The 25,088-nt window shown below is 44.7% G+C and overlaps 1 protein-coding gene across 1 annotated transcript in view; it reads left to right on the forward strand.

Moving 5' to 3' along the window:
• The window catches only part of MYO16 (myosin XVI), a 467,123-nt gene that overhangs the window by 376,964 nt on the left and 65,071 nt on the right, over positions 1-25,088 (forward strand). The window contains exons 29-31 of the mRNA XM_081547232.1: positions 11,860-11,956; positions 16,654-16,900; positions 19,559-19,830. Coding sequence (XP_081403358.1) covers positions 11,860-11,956; positions 16,654-16,900; positions 19,559-19,830 — 616 coding nt within the window. The remainder of the gene's footprint in view (positions 1-11,859; positions 11,957-16,653; positions 16,901-19,558; positions 19,831-25,088) is intronic.

The following is a 25,088-nucleotide window of genomic DNA, read 5'->3' on the forward strand; positions in this document are numbered from 1 at the left end:
AGGTCTTCCCAACCCAGGGATCGAACCTGAGTCTCTTATCTCTCCTGCATTGGCAGGCAGGTTCTTTATGACTAGCACCACCTGGGGAGCCCCCATGTATGTGTATAACTGATTCACCTTTCTGTACACCTGAAACTAACACAGCATTGTAAATCAACTATATTCCAGTAAAATTTATACTAAAAACAACAACAAAAAAAGATGGAAAAGACCTGGCCCTGTAGGCATTGAGAGCAGAAGACAGTTCACAAAATAAAGATAGGTGAGTTGCAAAGCAAATATGAATGCACCACAGAAGAAATATTTGTAAAATTAGGAAGGCTAGGTAATCTTTTAAAAATATCTTAGAAGGCTTTCTTGATGGCTCAGACAGTAAAGAACCTGCCAGCAATGCGGGAGACCCAGGTTCAATCCCAGGGTCAGGAAGATCCCCTGGAGAAGGGAATGGCAACCCACTTTGGCATTCTTGCCTGGTAAATCCCACGGCCGGAGGAGCCTGGAGGGCTACAGTCCATGGAGTTGCAAAAAGATGGACACGGCTGAGTGACTAACACACTAAAATAGTGTCAAAGAAGAATGTAAGACCGGATGATGAGGACACAGGGCCGTGAAGACTCATGTCTTCAGCAGTAAAGCCAACATCAGGGCACACAGTGGCAGTAGCGTGGAGGGTGCTGGTGGTGGCGGGCCTCTCGAGTTTGTGTCCGCGCCCCAGCGGGGACAGCGGCTGTGACTGTGTTTATGCTGCTGTTAATCATTTATAACCTCACATTCCACGGGGCAGGGTAACTATTATTGACATTCTTGAGGCCCTTTTGTTAAAAAGACAGAGTAAAGGTGCTCCCTAAGAGGATCCATTAACTTATCCAGTGCACTTTTTGGAGCTAATCAGTGCTGTTTGGGTTTGGCTTTGGTTTGATTTTCACAATGTGTCGCTCTGGGAGGAAGAGGTACGTTTTAAGCACTCTTGACCAGATTGGTATGATTTCTGTAATGAAATAATACATAGGATCACATGGTGTGTAATTCACTCGTAAGCTCAAAATAGTGGTTTTTATTCAACAGTGCTTGCTATACAGGTCATAGTATTCTGGGTGAGAGTAATTAATTTTTCTTAATCTGTAATTACATGTAATTTGAGCCAAACCACCTTCTTCAAATACCAGAAGATACAGTAGTTATTAGAGTATGTGGCTGTAATTATCTTTTCTGTGTTAAACTTCAAGAGTGGTCTGTTTATAAAAAAGAGAAAAGAACTTGTGTTTAGCACAAATGTATCCTTTGGCGATGTTTTAAAGTGCAGTCAGAGCCAGACTGAAGTTTAGAATATCTAGATTAGCCACCATGGAAATGTAAACTATGGAAATACTAATAATAAGTATAAGTTCATAAAATAGTGATCTTCTGTAGAAATGTAGCGGATCAAAGACGTGAACAGGGCTGCACTCGCCCTCTGCGATGGCCCACACCCTGTGGAGTGTGCTTCTGTCTGAATCTGAATAAATCCATTTCCTACCTGAAAAGAAAAATTTTTTAAAAAAGAAGTAAATAGGGGAAATATGTGAATTCAGCCTGGAGGAGATGGCTTTTAGTTAAATGGTTGTATTACTGAGCTTCCTGAAAGTATAAAACATTCTATTCATCCTTGTGGTCCAGAGCCTGGCACAGGGCCTGGTACTAGGAAGACCCTTGACAAATGTTTGATTTATGAATGGGGTGATGGAGGGGTGGATAGATAGAAGGATAGAGGGCTGGATGTAAAGAGGGAAGGAGGGATGGATAGAAGGATGGATGGGTGGATGATGAGTGAATAGACAGATAAGACAGATGGTAGGATAAGTGGGTGAATAAACGTGAGAGAGGAAAGCCAGGAAAGATATAATATACAGTGCACCTAAGTACTATGTGAAAATGATAAATAACCGGGAACGTGTGAAGGTCTGTTCATAGCATGCAAGTGGGAATGTAGGTGTTCGTGGGGGACTGTTTCTGTTTGGAAGAGATTACCTGGTAGGTACAGCAAGTGCTTTGCATGATGAAAAGGAGAAGGAACTGTGTTTTAAAGGAGCACGGTGACATTCTCAGATCAGCAGGAAGAAAAACAAGTCTGATGGGAGAGAGACACAGACATCAAAACACATGAGAGACTGTGTTGTTCTTATCATTGTCAATAAAGCTGTTTTGAAAACTGAACAGATTGACTTTGGGAGGGCACTTTAAGAGACAGATATACCAAGGCTTTTTTTTCTTTAATTCCAACATTACAGTGAAAGAAGTTGACTATTCTTAATCCAGCTATGATTTTATATATCTTGTCTTTAAATGGGAAGTATGTATTTGAATAATGCTAGTGTTTTTAGAGCCAAGGAGATTAAAATTTTCAAAGAGTAATTTTTTATCTATAATAACAAGGATACAGCATTTTGCAGCAAAAATATCAGCCCCCACAGTAAACTCTTTCTCAGTCAAATCTAATCTGTGGTAACTATAAATAAAAAGCTGCCAATAATTGTAGACATAGATGTACAGGGATGGCACGTAACGCAACAGGGGCAACAGCGGTGACATCGTTGGCTAAGAACTCTGCTCAGATGCTGCGGGTAGGTCCTTGACACAAGGCTCACATGGGTTTCTGCCCTCAGAGAGTGCGTGCGAGGTTAGAATCTCAAGTCAATAACATCTCTTTTAGAGGGTAGAAAGTGTTAGGTCATCAGAGATTAATAAAGATCATATTATGGAGGCTTTTGAATGCCAAACCCAAAAGTATGCATCTTAGCTTACAGGCAATACAGAATCATGGAAAGGTTTCTAGAGTGTTAATAGATTGGAGGCAGTGGGCAAGGTGAGCCCAAGGGCAGGTAAAGAATTAGAGGATGGAGTCCTAAGTTTTGGATATGGTTATCTTATACCAGAATGTGATGGCGCCAGAAATATGACACATAACATCTCTGTTTCTCCAACTGCACTAGACACATTTTTTTCTTAAATGAATGCATTTGCATAGTTTAAATGGATTTAATATTTTAAAGATTCAATTATTTGAAATAATTATAAAAATCTGAGCTCACATTATAGCTACTGTCCATTAAAACAATTTTCTTTGGAATTCTGCTTTTTCCTGCCATCTGCTTTCCTTCACCTAATATGTGTAAATTGTGCCCTTTATATTTTTCCAGCAATATCCTAGCCCACAGATACTTCACAGTCAAGTTGAACATTCCAGCAGGTATTCCAGTAATGACAAAAATGGGAACTCAGTGGCCTTCCACTGTAGAGGTGTCTCTACAAGGTACATTAGTGACATAGATACACTACTTTAATGAATTCATTATTATGAAGTACCCACTAGGCTGAGAGTTCATGAAGCTACCCGGGTTTTGAAGGATGAATAGGAGCCATTCTAGCAGATGATTTAGAGAAAGATATGAAGAAAAATAAAGTGAATATGTTAATCCAGAAGGAGAAAAATGTTCCTATTTTGAAACAGTAAGAAATATGATATAATTTGAGAATAAACTCAATTGCATTGGAAGAGGATCTTGTTCTATAGCAAGTCTAATAAACATTTCAAGAGAGTTTGAGCATTATCTTGGAAGTCATGATCTGCTACTAAATAATTTTAAGCATAGATGCAATGGACATGAACTTGGGCAAGCTTCGGGAGATGGTGAAGGACAGGGAGGCCTGGTGTGCTGCAGTCCATGAGGGTCGCAAAGAGTCGAACATGACTGGGTGACTGAACAACAACAAAACATAATGAGACTGGTGTTTAGAAAGATACATTCAAAGTTGTATCAGCAATTGAAACGTTTGAAGTCATCAGTGACAATTTTGTTTAATCTTTTAAAATCTGTCACTTCAGAAAACAAAAACAAAAATCCTAATGGTTTTCTAATAAAAACAGCAATGACTCTAATTCGCAGATGGCTCTTCTGAAGGTAGTTTTGCCCACGATCTCCCAAACAGCAAGGGGTGATTGGATGGGGGAACGTCCCTAAAAAGGTGAGGCCAGTGATGCAGGAAGGGTGATGAAGTGTTGAAGGACGCCCCTGAAAAGTTGAGGCTGCGGAAGCCGGACGTGTGGGTCCCTCTACCTTCCTAAGAAGGGCAACCCTCTGTGCCTGCCTCTCTGGTGGGAAGCGACAGTCAAGAGTTGAGGATGAGGAAGAGGAGGACAGGGAGGTGGGGTAGGGACCTGGCAGGTGCCCTCAGCATCTCTCTAGCGCAGCCTCCAGGCCACCTGTGCTCCATGGCAACTGCCTGTTCAGCCTCATCTCTGCTCCCACAGCCTGCACCTCTGAAAAAAACCCCTAAAACTGCATCAGTCGTTGAAACTCTCAAAGTCATCAATGACAATTTTGTCTCATCTTTTAAAATCTGTCCCTTAAAAAAAAAAAAAAAGCCCTAATGGTTTTCTAATAAAAATAGTGATGACTCTAACCCACAGATGGCTTACTTTACAGGAGTCAGGATGACACTAAGATTTTCGTGTCAGATAGGAACACGCTGCCTCCAGGGTGTACACAGGGGAGGCTCGGCAGGAGAACGTGTCAGCCTCTCCTTTTCTCTGGTTGAGAGAACAGCTTTTTATAAGAGAGTGCAACCAAAATCAGGAGTGGAGGTGCTCCGGACATTTGGTCTCATTCAGATGAATCTTAATTTGCTGGATTTGATATAGCGTACCAAGGCACTGATTTCAGAGTAACTGTATATGAATTCAGCATGCAAATGAAATTAAAATGACCAACACTTTTCTCCTAGTCAGCATCATTAATAGACAAGGTAAATCCCTGAAAATGCAGGGATCTTGTCTGGGTTTTCCTGATGAAGATAGATTCCTTGATTTATGTTCCACTAATCCTTAGTATAGATCCTTGGTGGCTCAGCCGTCAAGAATCTGCCTGCAATGTAGGAGACACAGGTTGGACCCCTGAGTCAGAAGATCCTCTGGAGAAGGGAACAGCAAGCCCCTCCAGTATTCTTGCCTGGAGAATCCCATGGACAGAGAAGGCTGGCAGGCTACAGTCCATGGGGTCACAAAAGAGTTGGACATGAATGAGCAACTAAACAACAACAGTAATCCTTAGTATCATTGAGAGCAGAGGCCTTCAGGACCAAAATGTATTATCCAGAATAATTTCTGAAGAAGGCATCTGAAATACTACTAAATGGCTAATTTCATCTTTAAGGAGAAAGAAACATTTTTTTCAGGTGAATCTGTTCAATATTTTTGAAGAATAAAATTTGGAATATTTTATTTTGCAATCTCTTTGAAATGACTATATGTTTAGTATATTCAGTAATGCTTCATTAAGTTCTTATATCTTAGCATAGTGAAAGTGAAAATGTTACTCTCTCAGTCATGTCTGACTCTCTGCGACCCCATGGACTGTAGCCCATCAGGCTCCTCTGTCCATGGGATTCTCCAGGCAAGAATCCTGGAGTGGGTAGCCATTCCCTTCTCCAGGGTATCTTCCCAACCCAGGGATTGAACTCGGCTCTCCTGCATTGCAAGTGGATTCTTTACCATCTAAGCCACATATCTTAGCATGGTGTCAACAAATAAGATACTCTTTTTCTATCTCAGTTATACTGTGTGGTTCTGTTCATAATGTCCTGCTTATCACAACTGTGGCCCTATTCAGAATTTGCTCTCTTGAGAAAAGCTCCCTCAGCCTGCGTAGCCAAGCAAATGCTAAAAAGTTTAGTTGTTGTTGTTCAGTCACTAAGGGGTGTCCACTTGTGACCCCACAGACAGATGTCCCTGTCCCTTACTGTCTTCCGGAGTTTCCCCAAGTTCATGTCCATTGAGTTGGTGGTGAGTCAGTGATGCTATCCATCTGTCTCATCCTCTACTGCCCTTTATAGTCCAACTCTCACATCCATACATGACTACTGGAGAAACCATAGCCTTGACTAGATGGACCTTTGCTGGCAAAGTAATGTCTCTGCTTTTAAATATGCTATCTAGGTTGGTCATAACCTTCCTTCCAAGGAGTAAGCGTCTTTTAATTTCATGGCTGCAAGTACCATCTGCAGTGATTTTGGAGCCCCAAAAAAATAAAGTCTGACACTGTTTCCACTGTTTCCCCATCTATTTCCCATGAAGTGATGGGACCAGATGCCATGATCTTAGTTTTCTGAATGTTGAGCTTTAAGCCAACTTTTTCACTCTCCTCTCTCACTTTGATCAAGAGGCTCTTTAGTTCCTCTTCACTTTCTGCCATAAGGGTGGTGTCATCTGCATATCTGAGGTTATTGATATTTCTCCCAGCAATCTTGATTCCAGCTTGTGTTTCTTCCAGCCCAGCGTTTCTCATGATGTACTCGGCATATAAGCACAGTGACAATATACAGGCTTGACGTACTCCTTTTCCTATTTGGAACCAGTCCGTTGTTCCATGTCCAGTTCTAACTGTTGCTTCCTGACCTGCATACAGGTTTCTCAAGAGGCAGGTTAGGTAGTCTGGTATTCTCATCTCTTTCAGAATTTTCCACAGTTTATTGTGATCCACACAGTCAAAGGCTTTGGCGTAGTCAATAAAGCAGAAATAGATGTTTTTCTGGAACTCTCTTGCTTTTTTGATGATCCAGCAGATGTTGGCAATTTGATCTCTGGTTCCTCTGCTTTTTTTAAAACCAGCTTGAACATCTGGAAGTTCATGCTCACATATTACTGAAGCCTGGCTTGGAGAATTTTGAGCATTACTTTACTAGCATGTGAGATGAGTGCAATTGTGTGGTAGTTTGAGCATTCTTTGGCATTGCCTTTCTTTGAGATTGGGATGAAAACTGACCTTTTCCAGTCCTGTGGCCACTGCTGAGTTTTCCAAATTTGCTGGCATATTGAGTGCAGCAGTTTCACAGCATTATCTTTCAAGATTTGAAATAGCGCAACTGGAATTCTATGACCTCCACTAGCTTTGTTCATAGTGATGCTTTCTAAGGCCCACTTGACTTCACATTCCAGGATGTCTGGCTCTAGGTGAGTGATCACACCATCGTGATTATCTGGGTCGTGAAGATCTTTTTTGTACAGTTCTTCTGTGTATTCTTGCCCCTTCTTCTTAATATCTTCTGCCTCTGTCAGGTCCATACCATTTCTGTCCTTTATTGAGCCCATCTTTGCATGAAATGTTCCCTTGGTATCTCTAATTTTCTTGAAGAGATCTCTAGTCTTTCCCATTCTGTTGTTTTCCTCTATTTCTTTGCATTGATCCATATTTAGCTTCAAATTTAGCTTCCATATGTAAACTGAAAACTGTCTTTTTCCTGAAAATACTCTATTACGAGGCTTCACATTTTCTCATCTTCCTTGTATTGGTAAAGGAGTGCTAAGTCATTTCAGTTGTGTCTGACTCTGTGCAATCCCATGGACTGTAGCCAGACTCTTCTGTCCATGGGTTTCTCCAGGCAAGAATACTGGAGTGGCTTGCCATGCCCTCCTCCAGGGGATCTTCCTAACTCAGAGATCGAACCCACGTCTCTTACATCTACCTGCATTGGCAGGCAGGTTCTTTACCACTAGCGCCACCTGGAAAGCCCTCGGTAGAGGAGGGAAAGTGAAAGTGAAAGTCACTCAGTCGTGTCCGACTCTTTGCGACCCCATGGACTGTACAGTCCATGGAATTCTCCAGGCCAGATTACTGGAGTGGGTAGCCCTTCCCTTCTCCAGGGGATCTTCCTGACCCAGGAATCGAACTGGGGTCCCCTGCATTGCAGGCGGATTCTTTACCAACTGAGCTATTAGGGAAGAGAGGGATCAGCTAAATAGCTACATCATCATGCCCAACCTTCTGTCTTCTGTCTTTTTCACTTAGTCCCTCCATCACTTATTCTATCACCTACTGAGTCCCAGCTCTTATTTCCAATTTGCTGAATGACTTCCAGTCCTGCTTATGTGTTCGGTATTCATCATAGCTTCTTTTCATCCCTGAAGACATTATCGTCTGCTTCTCCGACTCATCTTTTACCAGGACGTCACAATGCCTCATCTTCTGTTTCTAATCAGCCACCTTCCTCACAACCCTACCGCCTGTGAAGTTCAGGAGTATTTCTTCACCTTCTTCCGAAGGTGTAAGCATCCACGTGCGGTGGTGCATACCTACTGCAGCACAATGAGAGAATCTAAGGATCATTCATTGGCTGCTCTGGGAGTGAAGATGGAGGTCACGCAGGCCCTACCGGGTGGGAAGAATCAGGCATCAAAAATCCACTCCTGGAGGCGGAGCCCAGGACAAATAGAGATCGGCCAACAGACAAGCAACAGTTGTGGAATCTTTCAAACCCGAATCGTTGATCCCATTATAGTGTCCTGCCAAAACCATGCCCAACAATCCATTCTCAAGCCAGTTTTTCTCTTCTTTTTTTATTGGGCTATAGTTGCTTCCCAATGTCGTGTTGGTTTCCACTGTACAGTGAACTGAATCAGCCTTATGCATACATCTGTCCCCTCCCTCTTGGGACTCCCTACCCCACCGGCCTACCCCTCTAGGCCATCACAGAGCACCGAGCTGAGCTCTCTGTGCTTTACAGCAGCTTCCCACGAGCGACCTGTTTCACACCTGGAAGTGTATATATGTCAATCCCAGTCTCCCAGTTCACCCCACCCCGCCTTCCCCACCCAGCCTCCACATCTCTCTATGTCTGTGTCTCTGTTCTTGCCCTGCACATAGACTCAGCTGTCTAGTTTTTCTACATTCCAGATACATGTGTTCATATATGGTATTTGTTTTTCTCTTTCTCACTTTCTGGAACTTCATACGTTTCCAGAATAATTGTTAAAAAGTTAGATGGCCTTCTCTTAAACTTTCCAGTGTATACCCAGTGTTCACAGGAAAATGTCTATGCTTTCCCTGGAATATGCTTCCCAGTGTGGCCATCAATGACAGGTATAGCCTCCTCCCTCCTCCCTTTCCACGGCTGTACCTCAAGCCTGTTTGTCGTTTTCTGCTCCTTGCCTAGTTTTCCTGTTCCACTTTCATCTTTTCCCATCATCCCTGGAAATTTTTTGTATCCTCAAATCTAGCAAAGTTCTCAAGATCCACCTACCTGGAATTTTTGGAGTGGCTGTTAGAAATTTCACTAGAAGAGATCTTGGCCATCCCGCCCAGCTCTCTTCCTACCCAGGGTCTCCACCAAATTAAGGAGGAAGAACTATATTCCAGCCCTTCCATCTCTACCCTGAGGGCTCACCCCGTGGCGAGTGCCCCACAATGATCATTACTGAGGCCGCCTGCTGTGTACCATTGCTAGCTATAACGCTTTGGGAGTTTCGTTTCAGAATCCGAGTTTGCATAGATTTTGCTTTGGGGATTTAGTTTCCTATCGTGAGTTACATGGGCTTCTCAGGTGGTGCTAGTGGTAAAAAAAGCGAAAGTGTTAGTTGCTCAGTCATGTCCAAGTCTTTGCGACTCCACGGACTATAGCCTGCCTGCCAAGCTCCTCTGTCCATGGAGTTGAAGGGAAGAATACTGCAGTGAGTAGCCATTCTCTTCTCCAGAGGATCTTCCTGACCCAGGGATCGAACCCAGGTCTCCTGTATCACAGGCAGATTCTTTACCATCTGAGCCACCAGGGAAGCCCCTGCCAGTGCAGGAGGAATAAGAGATGTGGGTTCGATCTCTGGGTCGGGAAGATCCCCTAGAGGAGGGCATGGAAACCCACTCCAATATTTTTGCCTGGAGAATCGCATGGACAGAGGAGCCTGGCAGGCTACAGTCCACGGGGTCAGAAAGAGCCAGACACAACTGAAGTGACTTAGCACACACGCATCCACAGTGAGTTACATTCCACAATCGACAATGAGCAGAAGACGACATGCCCCTCGCCCCCCCCCCCCGCCAGTGCCTGTCTCACAGATCTGCTCCGTGACGCTCACAGACAGTGCCAACTGTTCTTCCTGTTGACTGCCAAAATAAGTCAGCAAGAAAAAAAAAAAGAAAACACTATGAATTATGGAAAATAACTGGGGAGACAGAATGGCAATACAATGGGGGGAAAAGTACCAATTCTCTGTGGCCACCCACTCAAGTGCCCGCCTCGTACTTCAACCAACGAAAAGGAAAGTAAATGAAGGAGGACATCTAGTCAACCAGGAGCCTCGGAAACAGGAGAGTGGAGAGGGCTTTCCCTGCCCATTCAAATAGCTAGCCTGCTGCCATAATGCAAGATTCTGGTCTCAATCTCTTGCAAAACTGTACTTCATGAAGACAGCAAACTGGCTAACAGGAGAGCTAGATGGAAAGATTGTTGTTCAGTTCGCCAAGTCAAGTCCAACTCTTTGTGACCCCATGGACTGCAGCACGCCAGGCTTCCCTGTCCTTCACTATCTCCCAGAGTCCACTCAAACCCATGTCCATGGAGTCAGTGATGCCATCCAACCATCTCATCCTCTGTTGTCCCCTTCTCCTCCTGCCCTCAATCTTTCCCAGCATCAAGGTCTTTTCCAATGAGTCAGCTCTTTGCATCAGGTGGCCAAAGTATTGAAGTTTCAACTTCAGCATCAGTCCTTCCGATGAATAGTCCAGGTTGATTTCCTTTAGGATGGACTTGTTGGATCTCTGGAGAGGGACAAAGTATGTCTGGAGTCAACTCAGTTTCCATGTGAAAAGCTTCATACATCACCTCGGGCCCCGCAGTCTGATGGCCAGTCTTACCTGTCAGCCTCTCTGATACCTAATGGTGTTTAGACCCATGTCGGCCGCAGGCTGCAAGGGTCAGCATGTCGGTGCCCACAGCCCATGCTTGGGAGCGCCTGTTTCATGGTGCTTGTCTCCAGTGCTAAGGAGATGACCGTGAACAATATCACAAGGTCCACCCGAGCTGTATTTTTTTCTTATATAACAGGATGTCACCTCTGAGCGTCCACAGCCCCTTCGTCTTAGTATTTCCCAGGCTCTTCTGCAGTGATTCACTTCTGCTTCCCCGAAGAGACTGTGAGCATTTCCATTGTGAAGGACAGTCCTCACACCTACCCCAGTCCTGTGAATTCTTAGAAGATAAGCACGACACACCGGAAAATTATCATGAAAATGCACGGCTGTGGCTTATTGTTATGTGTTTTTAAGAACTTTATTTGGCAAATGTCTTCATCAATAGCAGAACATTTGGACTGACTTGCATACCACCAGAGCTTTTAGTAGGAGCTGATTCGGTAACATGCCTAAATTCCCTTTTTAAAACCCTAGATAAGGATGTTCATGGTATAGCTACTGTTCAGGCAGGCCTCAAGAAGATTATTGCTCAGAGACGACTGTGTGGAGACGTTTTACTTTTGTGCTGCAGTTCTGTTGTTGCAGTTGCATAAACACTTGGTTTATAAGAACATATAGAGTAGTAGGAAAAAATCATTCACATGAAACAGTTCCATGTGTCAGCTTTTAGTAGGTTTTGTTTATGGTCTTTTTGTTTGTTCATTTTTTCCCCTTTTCACAGACTTGTTCTCTTTACTGTGAGTTGAGGAAAGAAAAAGATTGAAAAAGAGGAATGATAAGAGTTTGGCTCTGGAGTTTGGGAATTCACTCATGGGAATGGTTGTATCTTCCAATTAAGAGTCAAGACCAATGTTTTTCTTTTGACTGCATGGTGCAGCCACCCCAACTGTAGTGGATGGGTATTTGCAAACATTAGTGACACTGTTTACATACAGCAAACATACTTATTAGGGCAAAAGCTTTGAGATTTTGATTAAATGGAAAAATGTTTTAAAAAAATAGAAGAGATACTGGAATTACTTTCGTTAGCTTTGCTCCTGCTAATCCTTTTCTGGAAAAAAAAAAATCTCTTGCCTGATTATTTTCCCATTGTTATTTTGGCATCTTCCTGCTGCTAAATGTCTCCCTGCTGTTTGCGTTTTAGATTGGAGTTCGGAAAGTGTTCCTGAAATACTGGCACGCCAGCCAGCTGAACGATCTGTGCCGCCAGCTGCAGAGAAAAATTATCACCTGCCAAAAAGGTAACAGTCACACACTTCACAGTCACAGTTCTAAACTTTGCTGAACTGTGACATACAAACCATCGAGTGAACCCCACGTTTAAATCTTCGGGGGACCTATGTTAGAGAGGACCCTGCCATGGCCCTATGTCCATCCATCCCATGGCACCAGCTTCAGGCAAATAAATAGGTTCCCGGGGTTTAGAAAGCACTGTCGCTAAGTTGGCTGTTTACCTGTCTCTAGATCGGAGTGTGCAGACGTGGCTTATGCTTTACTTGATGGTCATTCCATCTGCAGTTCTGTACCTCATTGTCACCTAAGCCATAATTTGGAAGAGGGGATATACGTATCTTTTAATGGATGCATCCCTCACCTTGAAAATGGGCTTCCCTGGTGGCTCAGTAGGTAAAGAATCCACCTGTAATGCAGGAGACACAGGAGACGAGGGTTTGATCCCTGGGTTTGGGAAGATCCCCTGGAGGAGGAAATGGCAATATTCTTGCCTGGAAAATCCCATGGACCGAGGAGCCTGGCGGGCTACAGCCCATGGGGTCAGAAAGAGTCAGACACGACCGAAGTGACTGATCGTGCACACGTGCACACCTTGAATGTATCCAGTTTGTTGATCCTCCAAGAAGCACAGGACAAGAAGAGTGTGCCTCCGAGCCTGCAGTGGGGGCAAAGACCCACGTGACACTTGGGCACAGCTCTACATTCAGATTCCTGGGCTACTCCTACAGTCAGCCTCTGGCAGCCCGTCCTCCAAACCCCAGACCACATGGCAGACTCTCTGGCTGGTCCTCTGAGGTCACTTTGACCAGCCTGGAGATGGGGGCGGTAGGAGGAGCCTCCGGTGAGGGAGGGGCCAACTCCCAGCTGTGTGCACTCCTTGCTTCCCTCTGGGTTAGGCTGATCTAGCCTCCTTTGTGGACTTCCCTGGTGGCTCAATCTGCCTGCAGTGCAGGAGACGTGGATTCGATTCCTGGGTTGGGAAGATCCCCTGGAGAAGGCAGTGGCAACCCACTCCAGTATTCTTGCCTGGAGAATCCCAGGGACAGAGGAGCTTGGTGGGCTACAGTTTGTGGGGGTGTAAAGAGTCGAACACGACCGAGTGACCAAGCACACGTATAGTTCACATTCACATTGTAGGGAAAGGCTGGGCTCACGGGTCTGCTCGTGACCACCACCTTTGCAGTTCCTGTTTGTGTGGTCAACCCTGGCATCCCCCTGGGAGTTGGTGAGAAATGCAGAATCTCAGGCCCCGCCCGCCCCAGACCTCCTGAATCTGAATGTGAATTTGCAGCCTCGGGCTGAAGGTGGGACTGAGCGTACTAGCCCCTGGCCTGTGGAGTCAGCCCCTCGTTATGCATGTCACTCTTTCGGGGCTTCCCTGGTGGCTCAGATGATATAGAGTCTGCTTGCAATGCAGGATACCCCGGTTCGATCGCTGAGTTGGGGAGATCCCCTGGAGGAGGAAATGGCAATCCACCCCAGTATTCTTGCCTGGAAAATCCCATGGGCGGAGGATCCTGGCAGGCTACAGTCCATGGGGTCTCAAAGAGTCAGATACGACTGAGCGGCTAACGTGCACTTTCTCCTGGACGTGTAATTAGGGGACTGTGCACTCTGCTCTCCAGCAGGGGTGCCCGCTAGAAGTGCCTCCTCGGGTTGGTTACCCATGTTAAGTCGCTGAGCCCTGCAGACCTGAAACAAGAAATGAGCAGAACTGTAATTCTTTCTTCACATCTAATGATAAAAATTGAGAATGGGTTTTTAAAAATGGCATCAAGATAAAAGCCATAATTTTCTATTGCATAAATGAAATAATGGCTGTAAAAGCATTTTTTTAAATTTACAGGCTCTTCAATGCAGAATATTTAATTATTGATTTTTATTTTTACGTCTCTTGGAACCGTAGCTTTGGTCCTTTTTGCACGTGTGAAATTCACTCAGAAGTTATAGCATCTGGAGTCATTTCCAGCTTTTCAAGAGTTCTCAGTTTTTCCTTATAAATATTAGGTGGAAGAAAGCTGTAACTTCCAGTCTTAAGTTTGATCATTTCAATTACAGATTATCCCCAACAGAAGTTTTCCTCTGTATACTGTATACCTTCATTTTACCCTGCATGGAATTATCAGAAAGAGACAGAATCAATTACCTATTTGTGGCAGATTTAGTTCATTAGTTGTCTCGTGGTAAAGATGCCACATTTTAGCAACTCCTGTAACAATTTTAAAAAAATTTTTCGAAGATGACTAGTGTGAAGTGCAGGATAACGGAGTCTGAACAGTAGACAGTGGGTTTCCAGGTGAACACGAATCCAGTGAATTGTCCTTCTGTAGTCGGAGGTCAGAAGTCTGGCTTGTCCACATTAATCATCTGTTTATTCTGAGAGATTAAACATCTTGACTATACCTTCCCCTTCAGCTTCTGAAAATCACTGTCTCTCTTTTTCAAATGAGCGAGGCAACTGGCCAGTTTCAGGCTTTCTGCTTCTCTCTCTCCCTGTACCTGTCACATGGTTAATATTTCTGCATTTTATTCTATGTTTTATATTCCTGAAATCTGATTGTACCTTTCACTGTTTAATCTTTTTCTCTTTTAGATTAGTTCAGCATGACGGTTTCTATAGTTAACTTAATACAACTGCATTCCAACGTAACTAAACATTTAGTATGGCCGTCTGGAAAAAAAGGCCTTGAGCATTTTAGACGTCTGCATATTATTTGCCTCTGAAGCCATAATTATAGAAAGTTGTGTTCACCTTCCCAGCCTTTAAAAAAAATTTTATTTATTTTTATTAACCAAAAACATTTTGTATTGTGGTATAGCTGATGAACAATTCTAACAGAGTCAAGGCATCTAAGTAAATATCCTATACATATGTAGATACCCACACATTTATCCTGCCATAGCCAGGACATATTTTAAAACACTTAATGGTTTGCAGGGTAATCTCCTCCCTACAGAGGAGAATAAAGGGTCTTTATACCACATTTGGAGAAGGGAATGGCAACCCACTCCAGTATTCTTTCCTGGAGAATCCCATGGACAGAGGAGCCTGGCAGGTTGCAGTCCATGGGGATCGCAAAGAGTCAGACATGACTGAGCTACTGAACACATAACCCACGTTAATTATCCCTACAGTTATAGCTCTTCCTATAATCCAAACAACTCCTTCTAGTCCTAGAAACTTAGACTGGGAAGACACACATCTGGGCATCTAATTGGAATCCCCCTCACCCCCCGCACTTGTCAAAACCTCCCTGAGCAGGGGCCATCCTGTTTCTTGAACTTGGCCAGGAACTGGTAACTGACCCTCTTTCCCATGACATGCCTGATCCATTTACCAGCTTTGCTCATTGTTTGAAATTTCTTCCTTGTATTGATCCCAAACACACTTCCCTACACCTTCCCTGTTGTGATCCTATCGGGAGAGCTACAGAGCATGTCTCCGAGGCTGCATGATGGAGTCTGGCCTCGTAAGAGCAGAGATTCGAACCCTGGCTCTCCTGTTGGTGGGCTGTGTCTACTTGGAGGAATTTTCTTGACCTCAGTAAGCTTCTGTTTCTTTGGGTACAAAATGAAGATTTGTTGTTGTTGTTGTTGAGTTGCTAAGTTGTGTCAGATTCTTTGCAACCCCATAGACTGTAGCCTGCCAGGCTCCTCCGCCTATTGCATTTCCCAGGCAAGAATATTGGAATGGGTCGCCATTTCCTTCTCCCGGTAAACTTCCCAACCCAGGGATTGAAACTTTGTCTCTTGCATCTCCTGTATTGGGAGGAAGATTCTTTACCACTAGTGCCACCTGGAAAGCCCACAGAATGAAGGGATGGGTACATCAGTGATCATTGCGTTTGGGCCTTGAAAGACGGGAGGGGGTGCCTGGCATGCGGCGGTGCCTTTGAACAGCGGGCGTGATTTTTCTTCGCAAGTCTTACATTTGTCAATGACATATTAGTGATTTCAAAGTGTGTTCACCCACCTGTTTTCCCCTGATTCTTGCATGTTTTTCTAGCCCTGCTTCCCCAGAAAGCAGAAGGATGCCCCATATTTCTACACAATCTCTTCTCAGAGCCTTAAATGCAGAGCTAGTTTTTCTAGGAGTTAAATCCCAGTCCTGTGAACACTATGTGCATGACATTCTGAGAGACTACTTCCAGGGGCCTCAGATGTTTCTGTTGTAATCTGATACAATGTAATTGGTGCATTGGAGACACACCCAGAATTCTCTGGGGTTTTGACTTCCTTCCATCAATGTCCAGACTGTGTTACCACAGAAGGAGGGAGCTTTATTAGGATATTACCTGCTCAATCAGGGTAAGGATTTTTACCTCCATTGCTGTCATTCCTAAAATTGTGGGTATCTTTTTTAAGACAACATTAGAATGTTTTAATAAAGTCCTAGGCTGGGTGAAGAATATTTTATTTTAGAGCTGTTCAGACATGATGTCTTCCCTGGTGGCTAAGTCGGTAAAGATTCTGTCTGCAATGCGGGAGACCTGGGTCAGGAATATCCCCTGGAGAAGGGCATGGCAACCCACTCCAGCATTCTTGCCTGGAGAATCCTATGGACAGAGGAGCCTGGCGGGCTACAATCCATGGGGTCGCACAGAGTCGGACACGACTGAGTGATTAACATTCTTTAGACATGCTGTATCTGACTCATTGGTGGACGTCTGGATTTCTGACCTATGGTTGTGTTCTTTCGCTGAAGTGGTCAGAGGGTTTTTAGCACGCCAACACTTGCATCAGAAAAGGAGCGTCCGGCAGCAGGAGGTCACGTCCATCAACAGCTTCCTGCAGGTCACAGAGGACCTGGGGCTGAAGACCTATGATGCCCTGGTCGTTCAGAACGCCTCAGACATCGCCCGCGAGAATGACCGGCTCCGGAACGAGATGAACGCCGCTTTCCACAAAGAGAAGTTGGAGGCCAGAGGCAAGCAGGAGGAAGGCCCCAAAAGGTAAAGGCGGGTGGTGGCCAGCTTTCGTCACCCATGTGGTTCATCTGTGGGGTGGGGGTGGAGCGGCAAAAAAAATGCCCATAGTGCTTTCCTTTTTAAAATATATTTTTTGAAATATGGACCGTTTTTAGAGTCTTCATTGAGTTTGTTGCAGTGTTGCTTCTGTTTCATGTTTTTGTATTTTGGCCACGAAGCCCATGGGATTTTAGCTCCCTCACCAAGGACCAGACCCACACTCTGTGGCTTTGGAAGGCGAAGTCTTAACCACCGGACCCCAAGGAAGTCCCAGCGCTGATAGCTCTTAATGTAAAGTTCAATCACACGTGGCCATAGGGAGAAGGACACCCATATATGCAGGCCCACGGTGTAAAGTGAAACCTCCCAACATCTGAAAGGATACATTGCCTGGGCTTTCCTTCTAGAAAACGGATGCTCTGTGTGTTGCTTCAGGTCACGTGAAATAATTGTAACACTAATGCCTGCATCCTTTGCCACCTCAAGCACCAAGATTTTCTTTTTCTAATTTTTTATTTCGTTATTTATTAGCCGTGCTGGGCCTTTGTAGCGGCACCAGCTTTCTCTGGTTTCAGAGAGCAGGTATCGAGGGCTACTCTCGAGGCACAGTGAGTGGGCTTCTCATCGGGGTGGTTTCTCTTGTTGTGGAGCACAGGCTCCAGGGCTCAGGCTCAGCAGTTGTGGAGTCCAGGCCAAGCTGTCCCACAGCATGTCGGATAATCTGGGACCGGGGATCGAACCCGTGTCCTCTGTATGGGCAGACGAGTTCTTTACCACTGGGCCACCTGGGAAGTCCCTCACGAACCAAGTTTTAAGTTATGTAATATTTCCATCTTAGCCAAAATGTATAGCTAGGATCGCAACATCTTTCTGCAAGTGTCATCTATATAAGTAAGGCTGACTCACAGAAATGTCTGAAAATTTGGCCCCCAAAATGGAGAAGCCACTCTAAAAACAGGAGAGCAGTGAACTCGATCAGCGGTGGCCTGTATTATATTTCCCTTAGGAAGCTCTCTCACCTTCTTTGCCAATAAGGAAAGCTTCAGGGAAAGCTTTTAGAGTTCACGGTGAATGCTGAGCTTGAAATAGACCTGTGAAGAAATCCAGGTCCTTCTCCACTTTACCTCCCTTGTCTCTCTGTGACAAAGACACCTGTGATTGATATCCCTTCCTGGTCCTTTCCATCCTAATTTGCTGTCAGGAAGATTTTTTTTTTCCCCAGACTTTTAACTTTTTATTTTGTATTTGGGGTATAGCCGATTATCAGCGTATGGTAGTTTTAGGCGAACAGCGGTCAAGGGACTCAGCCATACATACACCTGTATCGGTTCTCCCCCAAACCCCTCCCATACAGGCTGGCACATAACACTGAGCAGAGTTCCGCGTGCTCTACAGCAGGTCCTTGCTGGCAGTGTGTACGTGACCTTCCCAAAGCCTCAGGGAGATACTTTTCCATAGGAACACAGCAATATCTAGTTGCTCCTCACTGCAAATGACCCCCTCCTTGGCCTTGACTGCAATGTCAAATGATTTTTTATTAAAGTGGAAATGATGGTGTGTCTCTCACTAATTAGCTTCAAATATCTCAGTGATTAAATGCTGAAAAAATTCCCTTTGTACGGAAAACTGTGATTAAACATTACAGGGGAAACAAATTACCCTCCGAGTGCCACACTTTCATCGTCAACTCGTTCATTTCCTACACGGGCGTCTGATCTGCCTGGCAGTGGGTCCCAGCCCTGCTGGTTCTCTGCCACACAAAGATATAATTATAAAAACAAATGCTCCGAGACTCCTTGTGAAACGAACGCATTGGCATGTCCCTAGCACACGATTACATTGACGTGTGAAGCCAGAAGGAAATTTTTTTTTAACCAGATAACTATTAATTTTATATGGCTTCCAGAATAATATTTATTATCTTCTCTGCTGGAGCTAAAGAGCCACCCCAATTTCTCAATTTCATCATGTATTCATTTGCCTGATATAAAATTAAGTGAAGAAGTATTCGTCTATTTATTTATTGGATACCAGCAGTTCATTTGGCATTGGGCAACCAGATGGAGCCACAGAAGAAAAATAACAATTCTGCACATAATTAAATAATTGCTGATGGAATTTAAATGGCAAGGGAAAGAGAGAGAGAGAGAGACAGACAGGGAAAATGAAAATCTTTGATCATTTTAAGTATATACTCTTTTGCAAGGATGAACTGTGATGAACTCTAAGCAATTGATGCATCAGTAACTCTCTATTAAGATGAATTTCCCAGGAATTATCATTCAGATTGAAATTCTGGTTTTTTGATTTGCTTAATAATCGGAGTGTGAAAAATTGACTCAGCGAGTGCCTGATAGCAAACGTGGTGCTCCTTGAGATGTCTTGGGTTTGGGTGAGATGTTTTCCTGAAGTAATGATGAGGCTCGCACGTGCTTATCTGTCAGGAAGCAGGGCTGGAAGGATGCAGTGGCTGCCTCTAGAGGCCCTGGGTACCGGAGCGCCGCAGGCATCCTCCAGCCTCGCGGGAAGGCTGATTTACCCAAGAGCCAAGATGACGTGTGCATGACCGGTTCACTGCTACCATCTGAGTGACGCATCTGGGTCCCTCCGCGGGGGCTCTCTGTGTTCATTCTCTCCCCCCAGAGCTGAAGACAAGAGTGGACCCAGGCGCCTCCACTGTAGCTCCGTCCCAGTCCCCGCGGCAGTGGACGGCCTGGCCCAGTCCCTGGCTGGTCCGTCCTCCAGGTCTCCTTCTCTGCACTCGGTGTTCAGCCTGGATGACGGCAGCGGCCTCCCGTCACCACGGAAACAGCCTCCGCCCAAGCCAAAGAGGGACCCCGCCACGCGGCTGAGCGCCTCCTACGAGGCTGTGAGCGCCTGCCTGTGGGCTGCAGCCAGGGACTCGGCGAATGAAGGTTAGCCCTGGGGAAGGAGGAGGCTGCCCCGCTGGGTTATCGATGCTGACTTCTGGTCTTCGGGTGCCCCGTGCAGCACTGCCGCCCTAGTATATTTTTAATAGAATTAAATCCATCCTTGGCTTGCCAGGGGCCCCGTAATCATTAAAGATAAAGAATATTAATTCAAATCTCTAAGCCTCTTAGGGAAAAGCTACTTATATGTCACTTTCCTTCACTCCTGTCCCGACTTCCACGTCCAATGAGGAGCCTCAAACAGAACAGTTCAGAAAGTCGGTCGCTAGTCCATGTAAACTTTTGCGAATTAGAAAGCTAAAGAGATTCATCCAGCTTCCCTGTTATCACAACCTAATTAAAAATTAAGCCTGCTTTATCTGCACACAGTAAGTGAACCGATTCATGCAGGGGAGAAACGTGACTCAGCAGAACTCAGTGAGTGAAATTTTGGAGACCAGACAACAAAAGTTTCTGCGTTGGTGGTCTAGACACATTTAGGCAAAACCATGGTTTATTCTCAAGTGAACTTATCATAGGTTAGTTCATGTGGCATTATTGCTTAATTACTAATTTTTAGAATTATGAAACGCAGAGGCAGTCCTTCTTTGCAGAGTATTTTAACAACTTCACAGATTTTAGCTATCACGCTTGGAATGTGAGGCCATATTCTAGGCCCAGGAGGATGCACAATATATGAAACAAACAAAGATACCTTCCCTCCTGGGGCCTGGACTCTAGTGGGGGAGACAGATGGAAAACACAAGAGACAGATGAATACCCAGAGTATTTTAGAAGACCACGGCTGCAGAGGGAAATAGAGGAAGAGGTGGTGATGCCAGGTGAGATTCTAGATGAGATGGCTGCATAGGCTTCATTGGAAAATATTACATGAACAGAGGAGGGAACACAAATTCTTTGGTAAATAAATGAGCCAAAAATGCAAAAGCTCAGCAAAACTCTAAGTTCATCTTTGACACCAAGGAGATGGGCAGACCATGGGCCAGAAATCTGGTCTGTGAGATCTTTCACAGCAAGGACTTGACCCTAGTAATCTTCAAAGATGCTCTTCATCCGTTACTTTTGAAAGAATAGATCTTCAGGAGAATTTTTTAAAAAATTGCTATTGTCATGTATGAGTCATGTTACAGTAATGCTTAGACGGAGATGAAGGAGAAATTCATTACTTTGGGGAGAAGAGGACAAATGTGTGTTTTCAGCATCATGATAATAAGGGACATAGCAAGACATGAGAGAAACCATCTGGAGGAGAGCCTTCAGGTGGATTTAGGTGTGAACAGAAATAGAAAGAGAAGGCCTTCCAAAGAAACAAGCCCTTCTCTTCTTCCCAGTGTACAACACAAACTAGAAGGGTCTTATAGTCTCTGCAAGTCATAAATACGCTCCCTGAGAAGGTAGATCAGGTCCCACTTCACCAGTATTACTTGTAGATTTCTACAGTGGATTATAAAGATCACTGTGGTTGAAATAAAACTGGGGCCAGGGGGCATATGTTAGGAAAGGAAGAATATCATCTAAAAGGCTAAGCCTAATGAGATGAGAGGGGCTTCCCAGGGGAAAAGGACTGGCCTGCCAATGCAGGAGACATAAGAGACGCAGGTTTGATCCCTGGGTCGGAAAGATCCCCTGGAGGAGGGCATGGCAACCCACTCCAGTATTCTTGCCTGGAGAATCCCATGGACAGAGGAGCCTGGTAGGCTATAGTCCATTGGGTCACAAAGAGTCATATATGACTGAAGTGACTTAGCACAGCACAGCACAGTAGATTGGAAAATGTGAAATACAGACTCAAGACAGCATCAGAAACTGAAAAAAAGTACTAAACAAGATGGAAAATTTGCAATCTTGTATGTAAGACAGAGCCCCAACCAAATTTGAACACCATCGATGAACTCTATTAATTTGGATAAACAGGCCTTGCAATAGCCTGTAAAGCCTACATATGCTTTCTGTTTGTGTGTGCATGAGAAATCTACCTGCCCTGGAGTTGAGATTTTGGAGCAGTCAGGTGCCAACCTGTCACACAGTTGGGAAAGGAGACAAAATGTTGAGTCTCTCCTACGCGCAGCAAAAAACAGAGGTCGGTTTTAAAATGTTAGTCAAGCACCACAGGAGGTAAAAATATACATAAAAGCAAATGACAGGGAAAAAAAAAAAAGATTAATGAAGAGCAAGCAAGAAAGATTCCAGGTGTAAAACTCTGAGGTTCCTTCTACATCGAGAATCAGAAAGCTGCTAAATGCTGCCTGTTTAAAAAACATGCTGGGATATCATTAGATTTGCAAGACTTTTATATAAATGATAGGTTCTTGGAACATCATTTCAGCTCACAGGTGGCTCTGAGATGCTTTTGGTGTCTCCCCACCGAGGCCCGCCCCGGGGGAACTCACATCGTACAGGCGCGTGTCAGGGCCAGTCAGTAAATCCGCTGCAGCTTCACGATGCACGTTAGTGCGTCTTCCTTAATCCTGAGGGCTTGGCAGCCATCACCGTGTCTCCTGAGGCTCCAGGTGAAACCCTGCGTTCAGCAGTGTGTTTTAAATGAGTCTTTAAAGATAAGAAAATTAACCTGACTGAGTGGGTGGAGCAGGTGGGCTGGCTGGCTTCTGTCGCTCTAGGACTCAGCCTCACTCGCTCAGATCCGCAGCATCTAGCAAACCATCCATCAGCGGTGGCCCTGCTCTTTAAGCCATCATCACAGGAGCCGAAGGTGTCCAAAAAGTACCCACTCACCACTAGTGGCTATTTAAGTTGAAAATAATTAAAAGTAAGTAAAGTTTAAAAGTTCAGTTTCTCCGTCATCAGTGCTAAGGACTCAAGAGCTGCTGGTGGGAAATTTCTTATCGTCACAAAAGTCGATCAGACAGCACTGTGCAGTCTAGTAGCTTCACAATGCTGCGTTAGTTTCAGGTGCACAGCCAAGTGAATCAATTATACGTACACACATAGCCACTCTTTTTTAGATTCTTTTCCCATGACAGGTCGTTACAGAGTATTGAGTAGACTTCCCTGTACTATACAGTAGACCTTATGTTATCTCTTTATATACAGTATTGTGTGTGTGCCAATTCCAATCTCCCAATTTATCCCTGCTCCTCCTTACCTCCTTGGTAATCGTAAGTTTGCTGTCTGCTGTCAGTCTGTAAATCTGTTTCCATGTTATAGGTGAGTTCATTTGTACCCCTTTTTTTTCAGATTCCATATATAAGTGTTATCATATGATATTTGTCTTTCTCTGTCTGACTTACTTCGCTCAGTAGGACAATCCCCAGGTTCATCCTTGTCACTGTATATGGCATTATAGACAGCACTGATTTTTTTTTTTAACTTTTTATTTGTTTAAAGAGAATTTTTTTTTTTGTACATTTAAAAGTTTTCCATGAACCTTCTAAACACTTTTGCTCAACTGAACATATACAACTCTTCAAAGTAAAGATGCTGGGGATTGTAGTGTTGTTTTGACACGCATGCCTATGTCTCTAGTCGTCCAGTCATATCCGACTGTTTGTGACCATTTGGACTGTATCCCATCAGGCTCCTCTGTCTGTGGGATTCTCCAGGCAAGACTACTGGACTGGGTTGCCATGCCCTCTTCCAGGGGATATTCCCGACCCGGGGATCGAACCTACAACTTCTGTGTCTCCTGCATTGCAGGCAGATTCTTTATGTGCTGAACCATGAGGGGACTTTAACTCAGAGAGTGAAAGTGTGAGTCACTCAGTCGTGTCCAACTCTTTGCGACCCCGTGGTCTGTAGCTCTCCAGGACTGTCCATGGAATTCTCCAGGCAAGAATACTGGAGTGGGTTGCCATGCCCTGCTCCAGGGGACCTTCCCCACCTAAGGATCGAACCCAGGTCTCCTGCATTGCAGGCAGATTCTTTACCATCTGAGCCATGAGGGAAGCCCTTAACTCAGAGAGTCTATGCTAATTTACCCAAAGTACCCAAAAGCTTTTAGCGGTGGCGCTAGAGTAAATTAGCACTAATTTCAAATTCATGTTTTTACCACAAGGGGAATACGGAGTTTTCTGCACCTAGTTCTGTATCACACCATTATCTGTCTTCTGCAAAAGATAGGAAGGAAATTTGATCATTGCTTGAAATGTTGTGTGAATACCATTCATAAGAACAAGACTACAAATCAAGTTCAAGATCTCTTCTTTTATGAAATAAAGCTGCTAAAGAACTCAGAAGGCTGTAGAGTGAAAAGAGATGCGATCGGAGAGTGAAGGTCAAAAATCGTAGAGAAGCCAGTAGGTAGGTCACCTTGAAGTAGATTCGTTTATGCCCAGTCCTGTTCTTCTTAACACGGGCCTTTCCTAGAGGTTTTCATCCAGTAAACATGGTCTTTTTTTCTCACTATCTTTGTGCCTGAAAAGCTGGAAACAATTTTATGAGCCAGTAAATTTTAACATGTGTTTGCAAACTATTAACAGGCGAGAGCCAAGTATTTGAAAGTACGATTTTTAGAAGTCTAGGATTGTTCTTTGCAAAGAGAGACCAGGAAGGGAAGAACGGGCGGTGACTTCACTTTTTCTTTGCTGAGAAGCTCCCAGCAGAGAGCTTTTCCCGAGGAGTTGAGTTTCTAAACCCAGCGAGCTGACATTCTCCCCAACACGACGACCACTGGATGGTGAGGCCGCACAGGACAGGTTTTTCTCGGGCAGCTCTCAGCATCGGCATCTAAGCCTGATCATTTTATTCCTGTCTCAGGGTCTGTCTGGGCTCATCTCCACGAGGGTCTGTCACTCAGGGTCCTCCAGGAAGCCACAGGTGGGAACTGCAGTCACCTGGAAGCCAGTCACTTGTGCCTCCGGGGCCCCCCGAATGTCTAAGGACTGGGGCTGCTTGGCCGTCTCTGTGTCTGGGTGGTCTCTCCACCTGGTTTGTGCAGCATGACAGCTGCAGGGTGGCTGGGCTTCTTACACGGACAGTCAGCGTGTCCAAGGCACATGAGCCAGGAAAGAGAAGGCCCGGTGGTCAGGATATCACCTTTGATGAGCCTGCCTTGGAAGTTACACAGCATCATTTCCACCACTTCCATCCAGCAGGCAGTCCCAAAGGTACACCCAGGTTTAGGGAAGATGAAGTAGGTTCTGGGGCTTCCCCGGTGGCTCCAAGGTAAGGAATCCACCTGCAATATAGCAGACTTGCAGGAGACGCGGGTTTGATCCCTGGGCCGGGAGATCTCCTGGAAGAGGAAATGGCAACCCACTCCAGTATTCTTGCCTGGAAAATCCTAT

This window comes from Giraffa tippelskirchi, chromosome 12 (assembly GCF_054371585.1).
Source record: "Giraffa tippelskirchi isolate mGirTip1 chromosome 12, T2T-mGirTip1v1.2.pri, whole genome shotgun sequence".
In the NCBI taxonomy this organism is placed as follows: Eukaryota; Metazoa; Chordata; class Mammalia; order Artiodactyla; family Giraffidae; genus Giraffa; species Giraffa tippelskirchi.